At 63.2% G+C, this 14565-nt stretch overlaps 1 protein-coding gene across 1 annotated transcript; it reads left to right on the forward strand.

Annotated features, from left to right (window-relative positions):
- Positions 1 to 1409: 1409 nt before the first annotated feature.
- On the forward strand, positions 1410 to 14263 carry FOXJ2 (forkhead box J2). Its single transcript, XM_029054500.2, has 11 exons — positions 1410 to 2233; positions 6611 to 6963; positions 7530 to 7604; positions 8325 to 8393; positions 8880 to 9020; positions 9374 to 9578; positions 10172 to 10555; positions 10827 to 10928; positions 11532 to 11741; positions 12151 to 12249; positions 12395 to 14263. The coding sequence occupies exons 2-11, from the start codon at positions 6625 to 6627 to the stop codon at positions 12469 to 12471; spliced, it is 1701 nt and encodes a 566-aa protein (XP_028910333.1). The 5' UTR covers positions 1410 to 2233; positions 6611 to 6624; the 3' UTR covers positions 12472 to 14263.
- Positions 14264 to 14565: the final 302 nt, after the last annotated feature.

The raw sequence follows: 14565 nt of genomic DNA on the forward strand, positions 1-14565 counted from the left end.
CTGCTTCCAGCCTCCCATACTTCACTCTTCTGCCCGGATTATGCTTCTTAAATATTGTTCTGCACGTTTCCCCACTCCTCCAACACCTGTAATGGTTGCCTATCCATCTCTACATCAAACAGTAATTTCTATCGAGTTCCTGCTACATGTAATTTATTTCAGTCTATCTCCCTGAATAGATTGTAAACTCGTTGAGGGCAGGGATCGTGCCTACTAACTCTTAATTTTACCAAATGTTTAGTACGGTGGGGATGAATAAATTCTGCTACAACTATGACTATTTCTAAGGCACCTGGGAACAGTTCTTGGACTTTGGCAAGAGGGTCTGGGGGAGGTTGACTCCCTGCCCAGAGCCCCCGACCATGGAAGACCAGTTACAACAGCCCAGAGCAAGGGTGGGATCCCAGGTCCGAGGTGGGGAGGCATTCTTTGGCCCCCGAGTCCTGCACTCAGGGCGGTACAACCTATGCAAACACCCACAGCTGGCGTTTCTCTCTGTTTGACGCACCGATCGGCCCAAAAGAGGACGGGAGGGGGCTGGGAACAGGGAGGACTATCCCCGGCCGCCCCCCGCCCCCCGGGGGCTCTACAGTGGGTGAGGGACTGAGGCGCTGGATTACTGTGGGATGGGAGATCCCAAGGGTCCGGGGTGATGGTGAGGTCCTAAGGATCTGGGATGATGGTGAGGTTCCGCGGGTCCGGGATGATGGTGAGGTCCCGAGGGTCCGGGATGATGGTGAGGTCCCGAGAGTCCCGGGTGATGGTGAGGTCCAGAGGGTCCGGGATGATGGTGAGGTCCCGAGAGTCCCGGGTGATGGTGAGGTCCAGAGGGTCCGGGATGATGGTGAGGTCCCGAGAATCCCGGGTGATGGTGAGGTCCCGAGAGTCCCGGGTGATGGTGAGGTCCAGAGGGTCCGGGATGATGGTGAGGCCCCGAGGGTCCGGGATGATGGGGAGGCCCCGAGGGTCCGGGATGATGATGAGGTCCCGAGGGTCCGGGATGATGATGAGGTCCCGAGGGTCCGGGATGATGGTGAGGTCCTGAGGGGCCGGGGTGCTGCGTCTGGTCGCTCGGAGCTGAGCCCCGAGCAGCAGCTGCTAGAGCTGGCCCTGGCTCCGTGGGTCGGAGCCCTTATTTGCAGAAGAGGATCCCCGCGTGGGCGATCTTGGCGGCGAGAGGCAGAGGGGTCGCCCGGGGTCCGGGGCGCGGGGGTGTCGGAGCCTCCTTAACCAGGCCGGGGTTGGGGCTGGGGCGGGGGGCGGGGGCTGCGCGGCGGCCCGGGCCGGGGCGGAGCCGGGGAGGGAGCGGGGCGGAGCCGGGGCCTGCAGCCGCCGCGGAGCCGAGCGAGGAGCCCCGGAGCCCCGGAGTCCCGGAGCCCCGGAGCCCGCCCGCCAGCCCTCCCGCCCGCCCGGCCGCCCGCAGCCTCGTCACCCGGACCCCGAGCCAAGGCGACGGCGCGGAGAGCAGGGGCCGCGGGGAGCGGAGCCCAACGGACAGCCGAGCGGACAGCCCACCGGACCGGACAGCGGGGGCGGCGGCCGCAGCCCCAACCCGGCGCTGCGGCCTTGCGCTCCCTGCAGCCCGTGTCGGCCGGACCTCTCCCCGGGACCCCCGGATCCCCGCCGCCCAGCAACGCCCAGCACCTCCCCTACCCTGGGACGGGGACTCCGGCCCGATAGGACCTTCCCCCTATGGGGGAAGAGAGACCCTCCTCCCGGGCCGGGATTTAGGGGTCGCCCTGAAGGTGCGGGGAGAGAGAGAGAGAGGAGCTAGGGCCTCCCCTCCCCCGCAGCGCAGATCGGGGGACGGGGACCGTCCCCCAGGCCCAGACCTGAGATAGCCCCTCCCCTCGGCGCCCCCGGATCTGTGGGGAGGGGAGCTCAGTCCAGGTTGGCAGAAGCTTCTCCACGTCCTCCTTCTCCTCTTCCTCTTCTTCCTTTCCTTTCCCCTCCCTCCCTTCACCCCTCCTCTCCCTCCTCCTCCTCCTCCTCCTCCTCGCCCCCAGCATAGCAGGCAGGGTGTGGGGGGCGGGTCACCTGCCCCAAGTAGGACCTCCCTCCCCTCCTCCCCCTCCCCCTCCCCCGCCCTCCCGGGGACACCCACCTCGCCCGGCCCCGGGGGCCCAGCCCACTCGACGCGGACCAGGCTCTGAGGATGGGATCCTCGGCCGGCCGCTGAGCCGGGCCCCCTGCCCACCCCGAGACGTCGCTCCCCGCGGGCCCCCGGAGTCAGGTAAGCGGCGCCGCCCTCCACCCCCCTGGTTACGACCCCCTGTCCGGGGGGTGGGGGATCCAGATGCTGGGCGCCCTGGGCCCGGGGGCCAGAGGAGGGCACCCCTTGCCCGGGAAAGGAGGATGGGAAGATCCAGGCCGGAGGGGAACCTCTTTCCCCAGACGAGCCCCTAGCTCCAGGACACGGGCCTGGGGAGGGGAGGTCGAGTCGTGGCCCCCACCCTCCGCCCCCGTTCTCTGCACCCGGCTAGTCCCCAGATCCAGCATGGCTGCATTGCATCCAGCCCAGGGAGGCCGGGCCCCCCCGCACCGCTGGCCAGCAGTCGTCAAGGGTCAAGGCATGTAGCGGGAGGGTCCGGGGAGAGGGAGTCCCACGGGCAGGGCCAGGACCCCATCCCATCCAGCCCAGAGGTCGTGACCCCTACCAGCTCACGTTGGACGGAGGATTCTGGTCTCCCACCGTCCCCCGGTTGACTGGCCGGTGGAGGAGGCTCCTTATCTTCTCCGGCCACGCCGGGCTTTGCTCGTCCACCCCCGCACAGTCTCGCGCCCCCGCCTCCCCCACACCCGCTCCCAGACACGCCTGGGAATTCCTCCGACTGGGCCCCCTGGCCCTCCTGCCCCGGCCCCCCACCCCCCAATCCCGCACCACCCCCTTACAGGGCCACAGCCCCACGGGTGTGGGAGTCTGGGAATATGTGTGTCCGTGTTTGTGCGAAACACCTGTGAGGAGCTACATGTGTGTACACAGAGTGACAGGCCAGTGTGAGCGCCTATATTAACAGGCAGGCATGTGGAACTACATGTGTGTGGGTGGAGTCACAGACAGGCGTGGGCAGCTCCATGCATGGGGAGCTCTCTGCAGGGTGGTAACTGCAGTTGCTGGCTGTGGGATTCGGGTGGGGTAACCCCCAGAGGGGCACAGACAGGTGCTAGGTGGGTGCCCGGCAGCCAGGACTTGATCCTAGAGAGGACTCTGGGCCAATATTGGCAGAAGTCACCCTGCTGGCTCCCCCCACCCATGGATCACACAGCGGGGGCATTGGGCATTCCGTGCTGGGTCACTGGGAAAGAGGCAAGGATGGAAAAGGGAAAGTGAAGGATATTGGGTGCGTTCTGCTGGTGCACTGGGAGGGTCAGGGATGGAGAGGGGAAAATCAGGGGTATAGGATGGTCCGTGCTGGGTCATTGGAGGAGTCAGGGATGGAGAGAGAAGAGTCAGGGGTGTCGGATAGTCCATTAGAGAAGCAGCATGGCTCAGTGGAAAGAGCAAGGGCTGGGAGTCAGAGGTCATGGGTTCTAATCCCGGCTCCGCCACTTGTCAGCTGTGTGACTTTGGACAAGTCACTTAACTTCTCTGTGCTTCAGTTACCTCATCTGTAAACTGGGCATTAAGACTGTGAGCCCCAAGTGGGTCAACCTGATTACCTTGCTCCCCCCTATGCCCCAGAGCTTAGAACAGTGGTTGGCACATAATAAGCACTTAACAAATACCATAATTATTATTATACTGGGTCACATTGGGTCAACTGGGGGAGGATCAGGGATGGAGAGGGGAGAGTCAGAGGGGTTGGATGGTCGGTGCTGGGTCACTGAGGGAGAGTCAAGGATGGAGATGATCGATCCCTATTAGGATAGGTCTCCAGGAGGTCACCCTGCACAAGGTTCCTCCCAGTGTCCCAGTGCTACTCTTAGAGACTCTCCTGGCTGGATGGGCCCGAGGGCAGAGCCAACAGGGGAGGGGCTGGTCACAGGTGTGGAAATGAGGGAGAGTAGAATAGAGAGGTGAGGGGATTCTCAGGGCTATTCATAATCCCTGAATCTTGTTAAGATCTCTTCATCCTTGACTGACTTCTCTGGCCTGGGTCTTTGCAGTCCCTGTGCTGCCCTTTGCGCCCTCCCCCCTGCCCCTTCCAGCTGTTCTCTGTCATGACCCTGCCCCACCACCCCCTTTGGGGATTCAATCTCTGACCCTTCAGCCCCGGGGTGTGTGTGTGCCTCAACTGGGCCTAGGGCTGGGCTGGGTGGCACTGGGCTGGGTTTGGGCCTGGGCTGAGTTGGGACTGGGGATGGAGCTGGGGTTGGACTGGAGCTGGGGCTGGGGCTGGGCTGGGAGTGGTGGGGTGGCTCTTTTCCCCACCCCAGGACCTGGGACAGGGGGACCCTGGGTTTGGGCCTTCAGATTCCAGTCCTGAAACAACATAAGCCTCTGCCACAGTTGTGTAGGAGGTGTAGGGGGGCAAGGGGAGGCATGGGGGGACATGGGGAGCTTGAGGGTTTTGAGCATGGGGTCACGGGGGCTGGGGAGCCTGGGGACTATATGTTAGGTGGGGATTGTGGAACAAGAGGGCGGGTGGCCCGCCCTCACCACCCCCCAGAGATCATTAAACCCGGCCACCAACCCTGAGCCTGGCTGAGGCTGGAGTCACTGCCCCATCCGACTTACCAAGGGGAGCCTGAAACATAGGTCTCCCAGCGCTTGACCACTGAACTGGCTGAAGGAGTCAATCAATCAATCAATGGTATTTATTGAGTTTTTACAGTGTGCAGAGCACTGTACTTAATACTTAGGGAAGCATCATGGGCTAGTGGCAAGAGCACGGTCCTGGGAGTCAGAGAACATGGGTTCTAATCCCTGCTCTGGCACTTGTCTGCTTGTGACCTTGCGCGAGTCACTTCACTTCTCTGTGCCTCAGTTACCTCACCTGTGAAATGGGGATTAAGACTTTGAGCCCCTTGCAGGACAGGAACTGTGTCCAACCCGATTACCTTGTATCTACCTCAGTGCTTTTAACAGGGCTTCACACACAGTAAGCAGTTAATAATAATAATTAAAAAAACATTATTATTACTACTTGGGAGAATGCAATACAACAGAGCCCCATAGCGAGCTTACAGTCTAGAGGGGGAGACAGACATTAATATCATTAAATAAATAATTTAAATTTGGATATGCATGGAAGTGCTTTGGGGTTAAGCATGGGGTGGTCTTGAGTGCTTACAGGGAGCAGTGGAAAAGAGAGCTTAATGGGGAGGCCCCTGGAGGAGATGGAAAGAAGAGGTGACCCCCCCCCTCCCCTGGGTGAGGGAGACCAGTGCTGAGACCACTGGGCAACTCGAGGGCTGATGGGGGAAGGTGGGTGAGGATGGGGTGGTGAGGGATGTGAGGGCAGTGAGGGGGTGAAGACGGGGGTGGGGCAAGGAGACCTGGCATTTCGTGACGGGCAGTTTTTGTGCGGTGACCCTTCCCCCCTGCCGCACACACACTTTGGGAGTCCTCTCCCCGCTGCGATCCCTCTAAGCCCAATGGGGGGCGAGGGGGCGAGATGGGGGTGCCCGCCCAGGGAGGTGGGAGAGGAGCAGAGGGCACGCACGTTGGCAGAGACGTTGGCACCCACCTTGTGGGGGCACTGGAGGGTGGGGGAGGATCTGGGCCCCTCGCTTGGGACCCTGGCGAGCTCTCCCCGCGCCTCGGAGCTGCCCAGCATCGCCCGGTCCTCGCTTTCCCCGCCCCCGCCGTGGCGAGGGCCCCACAGCCCACGAGGGGAGGCCAGGGTGCGGGGGTGCGGCGGGGAGCCCGCCGATCTGAGGGGAGGGCTGGAAGGGCGAAGGGGGAGGAGGGCGGAGATGGGGAGGGAAGAGGGCGGGGGGCGGGAGGCGGGCGCGGCGCCCGGGAGGGGCTATTTTTAGTCGGACTGTCGGAGCGCTGCGCTCGCTCCCGGGGCTGCCGTCTCCGCCCGGCCAGTCCGGTCGGCCCGGCCAGCCCGGGGCCGAAGCGCCAGCCCCCCTGACGCCGCTTTACTCCTGGGGGGGGCCCGGGGGGCGGGGTGACGTCTGGGACTGTGCGGGTGCGGGTCCCGACCCGCGTGGTTCTCGGGCCCGGGTACGGACCTCTCCGTCCCTCCCCGGAGCCTGGTTGCAGAGGGCACCCCGCGTGCGGCGTGGGTCTGGGAGTTTGCACGGGGTGCACACGCACTGGTGTGCCGTGCTTGCGTGGGTTGTGCCTTGTGCGGCGCGTGTGCGGTTTAACCTCTCGGCTGGGTGAGGCGGGTCCGTCCACCTTCACCCAGAGCGGGCGGATGGGGCGGGGAGGGGGTTAGGATTGGAGTTGGTGACTGACTGTCACAGTGACTAAAACACTCAGCCCTGGGGGTTCCTCTCATCTTGGGCGTGGGGGCTGCAGGGGCGGGGGTCCGTGCCGTCCCCGGGGGAGGGGATGCACTGCAGGGGTAGGGATCTGTGTCACCCAGGTGGTGGGGGGCCATAGGGGCAGGGGTGGTCCACAGGCTCAGATGAAAACGGGGCAGAGACGGGTTGGTGTCTCTCCCTCCCCCTCACTCCCTCCTCCCGTCTCCGTCCCCTCCCCACTCCCACGCAGAGGCCAGCAACGCCATGGCTTCGGACCTGGAGAGCAGCCTGACCTGTATCGACTGGCTCCCCCAGCTGACCCTGCGCGCCACCATCGAGAAGCTGGGGGGCTCGGCGCCGGGCGGGGCCCCGGGCGCGGGGGGCGGCCGCAAGTGCACCCCCGGCTCGCCTCCGGACCCCGGCGCCGTGCTCAGCAAGGACGAGGTGGCCGTGCACCAGGACGGGAAGCCGCGCTACAGCTACGCCACTCTCATCACCTGTGCCATCAACTCCTCCCCCGCCAAGAAGATGACCCTGAGCGAGATCTACCGCTGGATCTGCGACAACTTCCCCTACTATAAGAACGCCGGCATCGGCTGGAAGGTGGCCGGCCCCGCCCACCCCCTCCGCAAGCCCCCTGCCCTCCACCCCCCCCCCACAGCCGTATCCCTTCTTCTCCACCCTCAGACCCCTCCCCCTGGGTCTTCTCCACCCCCTTACCCGTTCCTCTCTCCCTCCGCCCAATCCTGTTCAGCCCATTGCCCCCGACTCCTCCACCCAGCCCTGATCAGAGCCCCCCGCCCCGGGCCCCTCCGTCCAGCTCTGGTGGGGCCCCTGGTCCTGTTGGCCCAGTCCCTGGGCCTCAGCTTCTGGGGGAACCACTGACCAAGCAGAAGTGTATTGGCAAGGGATCCTACGATCGTTAACGTCCTGCCCTGTCCTGCTGAGGGCCCTTCTCCCCAGGCCCGCTGATCCTCCAAGGTTCAGCTGGTTCGGGGTGTCAGCCTCAGGGTCTTCTTCCCCCTTTCCCTCCGCAGAAGTTGGGGCGGCTACTAAAGCAGCATCCCGGACCCCCACACCTTTCCTCACCCTCAGTTCTGGGATCCCCTCCGCCCCACGGGGTGGTAGGGTGCTCCCCAGCCCCACCTGACCCACGTCTCCTTCCCCAGAACTCCATCCGCCACAACCTGTCTCTGAATAAGTGTTTCCGCAAAGTTCCACGACCCCGTGATGATCCCGGGAAGGTGAGGCACCCGCGATGGGCTGGGGAGGGGGTGAAACTGCAGGGTTGGGAATCTCGGGGGTTGTGGGATGACCTTCTTCATCCCAGGACAGAACTTCCCAGAGACGAGGCGGGGGGTGTGGGACCCCTCCTGACCCTCGGAGGAGGCATCTCTGCTGGAGCCCAGGGAAGAGGGCAGGGCTGGCTCTCTACTGGGGCACAGAGAGGGCAGGGAGCCAGTCCCGAGATGACACAGCAGCGCAGAGCCAGGAGAGCAGGGCCTGGAGGGGAAGGGCTGGAGGGATGGACAGGAATGGGATGGGGGCAAGGGTCTGGAAAAGAGCAGGCAGGTATGGAGGGCCCGGGGCAGGCAAACTGGGTCTGGGGTCCTTCTGTACCTGCTCGGAAGTTCTCAGGTGTGATCCGAGACGGGGGAGGGAGGCTGGAGTCCGACTCAGACAGCTGTAGGAAAGACAACACTCTCACCCCCATAGCTGGGATGCCCCTACAGCTGGGCCCCGGGGAGGAGGCAGGGCTGGGAGACCTTCTGCCCCCGTCCTCAGACATCCTACTCCCCTAAACTTCGCTGTTGAAGTGGATTGCCTCCCCCATCCCAAGGAGCCCCGGGCCCACTCCACCCGGCCTTCCCACCCTCTTTTCCCCGCCCCTCCCCATCCACCCCGGACTCCCCTCCTTCTCAGTCAATGACTGCGTGCCGCCCTGGTGGGGGGACTCCTTCCAGGGCTCCTACTGGACGATTGACACCTGTCCCGACATCTCCCGCAAGAGGCGACACCCTCCGGATGAGGATGTGAGTGCGGAACCCACCCTGGGGGCAGGGGAGAGGTGGGGTTCTCCAGTCGGAGGAGAGGCAGCTGGGCCCTCAGTGTCTGCTGGGCGCCCCCTCCCCCTCCCTCTCACCTAATCAATCAATAGCATTTTGTATTGAGTGCCTATTGTATGCCAAACACTCCACCAAGCACTTGGGAGAGTACAGTAAAGCTGGTAGAAAAGACCCCCCGTGGAGCCTATAGGCCACTGTGTGCAGAGTACTGAACTGAGCAATTGGGAGAGGACAGTAGAATTTGTAGTCATGGTTCTTGCCCTCAAGGAACTTAGTCTAGCAGGGGAGACAGACACTAAGCAATTTACAGACTGGAGGAAGACAGAAGGGTATCTGAACAGGCGCGTTAGTGCTAAGGAAAGGGGCTTGTAAGACACATTCTTCATTAAGTGCTCCTGGAGGTTCACGAGTGCCCCTCTGCTTGCCCCCCCAACCCCCGCCCTCTCTGGTCAGCTGTGCCAGGACTCTCCTGAGCAAGAGGCCAGCAAGAGCCCACGAGGTGGGGTCCCAGGCAGTGGAGATGCTTCTCTGCCCCCTGAAGGGAATGCCCAGATGCCCCTGCAGGCGCCCCCCACCATTGCCAGCTACAGCCAGGTGAGAGGGGAGAGGGGCGATCGGGGTGTGGGAGCGGGAGGAGCAGGAGGGAGGGGACCAGAGAGGAGGGGGTAGCTGGGCAGCGAGGAGGGGTGGGAGCAGGGAGGAAAGGGGCTGCCGACAGAGGGTGGAGAAGAGAAGGAAACTGAGAGCTTGGAGGGATGAGAGAGATGGGAGGAAGCGTTTAGGGGGAAGGAAGAGGGGCAGGATGGTCAGCACGGGCTGGAGGGAGGTGCCAGTCCTGGTGCCCGCTTCCTCAGCCTTGCCCCTCCCTTGATCCCCCACTGCCCCACAGCCCTTGCCCCTCCCCCAACCGCTGGCTAGAGTTCCCCCACCCCCACCCGTTGTTGCAGGGCTCCGGATCCACAGAGGGCACGGGGGTGGCCGCAGGGGGTCCTGGCCGAGATGGGACAGAGGGACCCCCGCCCCTCTACAATGCCAACCACGACCTCAAGTTCTCCTACTCGGAGATCAACTTCCAGGACCTCAGCTGGTCGTTCCGTAACCTCTACAAGTCCATGCTGGAGAAGTCTTCCTCCTCCTCCTCCTCCCAGCATGGTGAGTCAGGGCAGGGGTGGACGCGGGGGCCAGTGGTAGGGTTAGAGCACGGCGGGAAAGTCGGCGGGGTCTGGAAGTCCAATGTCACCTGACATGTGACCTGGAGCTAGTCACCGTGCTCTGGGGAGGCACAATAAAGGTAGAAGACAAGGCTTTCTACCATCGGGAGTTTACGGTCTCCGGGATGTTCAGGGCCTCAGTTTCTCCATCAGTACAAAGGGGATGACAAGCTCTGCCTCTCAGGTCCCCCTGAAAGGGCCCAGGCTCCTAACACTAACCCCCTTTGGCTGGACACGTCTGTGGTCCGACCCAAAGCTGGGGGTGGGGGTGGGGAGTGGTCGCCGACCCTGGCAGGGTATCTGGACTCCTCTCTGCCCCATCACGGTATGGAAACCCAGCCCAGGTTACCATGGACTCCAGGCTCCTCACTGACCCCTACTTTATGAACACCCCAGGGACCATGGACACCAGGCTCCTCACTGACCCTCCCACTGCATGGACACCCAGCCACGTGGTGGTTGATCTTTCACCCCCACTGGCCGCCTGAGCAACCGCTCTCCTCCCCCGACCCCCACTCCCACCCCCTCCCACAGGCTTCTCCTCTCTCCTGGGAGACATGCAGCCCTCCAACCACAACTACTACATGTACCAGCAGCAGCCACAGCCTCCGCAGCCGCCGCAGCCGCCGCCGCAGCCGCCGCCGCAGCCACCACCCCCTGGCCCATCCTCGGTGGGGGCCGCCCCCGCCCTCCACACCCCGAGCCCGGATGCTTGCCCGGCGCCCGGGGGGAAGCGGTCAGGAGTGGACGGCTACGGGCCGCCCCCTGTGATGGCTCTACACCCGGGTTCCCTGCCTCACCCCCACCCAGGGGGCTTCCACCCCCACCCGCACCACCCCCACCCTCATCCTCCCCAGCCCCAGCCCCAGCCCCAGCCGCCGGCCCAGACCCAGGCCCCCATCAACAGCTCGGGCTTTGGTGAGTAGGCAGAGAAGGCGCCGGGGGGTGGAGAGCTGGGGGTGCTGGGTGCTGGGCCAATAAGGAAGAGGGCACAGGAATCGCTGTTACCGTGGGACCGGTGGTACTGTGGTGTGTGGGGGTGAATGGTCTGAGGCCTTGGGGGTTGCCCCCACAATGGGCCCCCAGGGGGAGGGGCACTGCCAGGACCTGGCAGGGAGCAGAGTCCCAGCGGGAAGCCCGGGCTCTGGCTAACACTGCTCCCGCCCGGCCCTGCCGGCTCTCGTCTCAGCCTTCCCCCCAGACTGGTCCTCCAACATCGACTCTTTGAAGGAGAGCTTCAAGATGGTCAATCGGCTGAACTGGTCCAGCATCGAGCACTCCCAGTTCTCAGGTGGGTCTGTGGCGGGTGGCTCGCCACTGGCTGCTCAGTCGGACTCTGGACCTCCCTCGCAGGCTTCCCACACCCCTCCTGCCCAGAGGATGACCAGTCCCAGACCAGGGAGGTCTCACAGAGGCTTCTGGGGGTTGTCAGACTGGGAGGGAAGGGAGGTCAAGCCGATACTAAAGAAACCCCCCGTTTTTGCAGAGCTGACTCCCCCATTTTCCCAAAGCTGACCCCGTACTTTCACAGAGCTGACACCACAGTTTCATGGAGCTAACCCCCAGTTTCACAGAGCTGGCCCTCTAGTTTTGTAGAGCTGACCCTCATTTCACAGAACTGAACCTCAGTTCTGTGGAGTTGAAGTTCCCATATCACAGAACTGACCCCACTATTTCAAAGAGCTGACTTCCACGTTTCACAGAACTGAACCCCAGGTTTGTGGAGCTGACCACTGTTTCACAGAGGTGACCACCGCCCCCCCGGCAAGTTTCACAGAGCTGAATCCCAGTTTTGCAGAGCTAACCTCCCAGTTTCACAGAGCTGAACCCCAGTTTTGTGGAACTGACCCCCCAGTCTCACAAACCTGACTTCCTGTCTGCCCCCGGCCCACAGAGCTGATGGAGAGCCTGCGGCAGGCGGAGAGGAAGAACTGGAGTCTGGACCAGCACCACATTGCCAATCTCTGCGACTCTCTGAACCACTTCCTCACCCAGACCGGGCACCTGCCACCCCCCGGGGGCCCCCACCAGCCACCACCCTCCACTCGCCTCACTGACTCCTGTGCCCTCACTGGTGGCAAGCAAGACACGGCCCTGACCCAAGGTGCGGAGGGTGGGGTGGAGGAGGTTGTGGGATTCTGGGTCTGGGGACCTACTGTGGGGGCAGGGCAGAGCAAGGGTGGGGAGTGGTCATGGCAGGAGTAAAGCGGTGAAGCAAACTGTGCAGGGACAGAAAGGTGGGATTCAGGGCCTGTCCAGCTCCCTTCTGAAGTTCCCAAGTCTGTTCGGATCCCGGGGGGAGTGAGGCCCAGAGAGCTTTGCAGGAGACAATGGATTCGCCTCCACAGCTGGGACCCAGAGATACTGGCCCCATTAACTCCACGGTTGGAATCCCAGGGCACCACAGCTGGAACCTGGGGCACTGTCCCCAACGCTGGGATGGTGCTCCTGAGCCTGGGCTCAGCTCTCTGGTCCATGGGAAGGACTCAGGCCTTCTGTCTGTCTCTCCGCAGTGAACTCCTATGGGCATCCTCAGGCCCCTCACCTCTACCCTGGCCCAGCGCCCATGTACCCTGTCCAGAGCCAGGACTCTCCAGGATACAACCGCCCCGGTGAGAGCCCCCTCCCTTCCTGTCCCTCCCACCCCTCCCACCCCTTCTGCTCCTCTGGCTCCCCGCGGTCCCCTGCCCCCGGGTGAGACCGGACCCCCCCCAACCCCACTTCTGGACCCTGAATGTCTCCGTTTCCTGCTCCCAGCACATCACCTGGCACCCCGGCCGCCTGGCCCCAACGAGGAGATCCACGACGACTTTGACTGGGACTTGATCACTTAGCCACCGTTCGACGTGGCCCCCCCGGCCTGGGGTGCTGGCTCGTGGGGGGAGGGGCATGGACGCCCCCCTCCAACTCCGCTCCTTCCCTATTACCTGTAAATAGATATATAACCCCCTCTCCCCACTCCCCTGGTCTTTCTCTCTGGAGAAGTCCCTGCAAAATGCTGCCATGATAAACTCCAATCTAGCCTCCTCTTCACCCTGCCTTCCCCTCCCTCCCTCTTATTCTTTTATTATTGTTATTATTATTGTTATTATTGTTATTATTATTATTATTGGTTCTTATGCTGTCCTTCCCCTCCCCTTACCTGGACTAACACTAGGTCCCACCAATCTCCAGCCTCTAGGTTGGTCCCTAGGACTCCGATTGGCCCAGTGTGATGCAGTGCTGGGGTGGAACTAATCCCACTCCTCAGCTCGGGACTGGCAAAGTGTGGGATGGGGCATGCTAGCTGATGGGTGGAGGCTAGCTTTTGATTGGCTGCTCTCAGTCTCGGGGTGGGGAGGCGGTGCTCGGGGACCTGTGGTTGGAGGGGAGTGGCAGCCTGCAGGCGACTGGGTCGGGGAGGGGCAGGGGTGAGCTGGAATCCGGGCCAGGAAGGCCCGGCCCACCCTGGCCCACCTCAGCCCACCCCATCCCAGCCCATCCAGTAGGGAGCCAGAGTGGTCCCTGGCTCAGGACTCTGCCCCGTCCAGGTGTCAGAGGGAGGGGGCTGACACCCAGGGGGGTCTCCACCATCTCAGGAGGGCACGGGTGACACAAGTTCAAAACCAGAGAACCCTTTCCTCATTCCTCTTTATGGCCACAGGAGCCCATTTGCACCTGCAGATTGCCCTCCCCGCCCCCCCGCCCCCTGCCTAATTTGGGACCTGCCTCTCCTTTCCTTCCCCCTCCTCCCTTCCTCTGCCTCCCCTCCCCAGGCCCCCGGGGGCGGGATCTGCGGAGGACATGAGGGGATCCATCGAGGTACCGGGGGACCCCATCCCTGCCTCGCCCCGCTTTCCCTTCCTCACTCAGTCCCTTCTGGTCAGAAGGGGAGGGAACGTTAGTTGGGCGGGGGGCGGTGTGCGTTGGGGTGGGGGGTGGTCCCGGGGACCTGGTCCGTAGCAGACATTTCCCAGATTGGGCCTCGAGGGGAGTAAAGTCCAGGCAGGCGGGAAAGGCCCACGCAGCGAGGTTTGGGGGCGACCCTCTCACCACGGGGTAGGGAGAGCGGCCCGGTGGCTCCCTGATCAGGAGGCATGACTTGCTTCGTCCTGCTCGGGACAGCGAAGGGCCAAGGATCGTGGGCCTTTTAAGGGCAAGTGCAGTGGCTTTTGCCTATGACAATGTGTGTCACCGTCATTCTCCAAAAGGTATTAGCGCCCCGGGGTGGAGAGAGTTTAAGCCGGGACATCAGGACTCCGGGGTTCCCAGTGCCCTCCTCTCCTTCTGCCTCTCCCAGCCCCTCTGGGTGAGCCAGGGCAGGCAGCTTCTCTCACTCCCCCTTCCGTGCCTCAGTTTCTCCTCCCCGCGTTTCAGGGAGAGCAGAGCGTGAAGTGTTGTCGTTGTCATTGTCCTGGGTGATATGTGCGTGGCTACGGGGAGCTAGGGGGAAGGCCCCAGGGGCAGGGTGGGGGGTTGTGGGGGCGGGGCATCCGGCACAGGCCCCTCCCCAGCCCCGTCCCTGCCTCCCACCCTTCCGCGTGCCGGGCCCGCCGGAGCCTTCGCGCTGCCGTGGGCTGGGCAGGGGCCGAGGCCTCACGAGTTTTATTTTTCTTGCATGCTTTCTTAATAAAACAAATGAATGTTTCTGGTTTCGCCCTCTGGAGCCCGCTATGCTGTGGGCAGTGTGGGGTGGCAGGCGCAAGAGCCCCAAGCTGGGGCCTTTATGGTGGCTGGGGGAAGGGGGTGCCCAGTGGAAGAGGAGGGAGAGGGGGTGCTTGCTAGATGAGGAGGTGCCTGTTGGATGAGGAGGGGAAGGCGGTGCTTGGTGGATGAGGAGAGGGAGGAGGTGTCTGGTGGATGAGGAAGGGGAGGGGGGTGTCTGGTGGATGGGGAGGGGGAATGGTAGGTCCTGTCCTGGTGTTTCTCCCAGGTCAGCGATAGGAAAA

Source organism: Ornithorhynchus anatinus, chromosome X4, assembly GCF_004115215.2.
Source record: "Ornithorhynchus anatinus isolate Pmale09 chromosome X4, mOrnAna1.pri.v4, whole genome shotgun sequence".
Classification (NCBI taxonomy): domain Eukaryota; kingdom Metazoa; phylum Chordata; class Mammalia; order Monotremata; family Ornithorhynchidae; genus Ornithorhynchus; species Ornithorhynchus anatinus.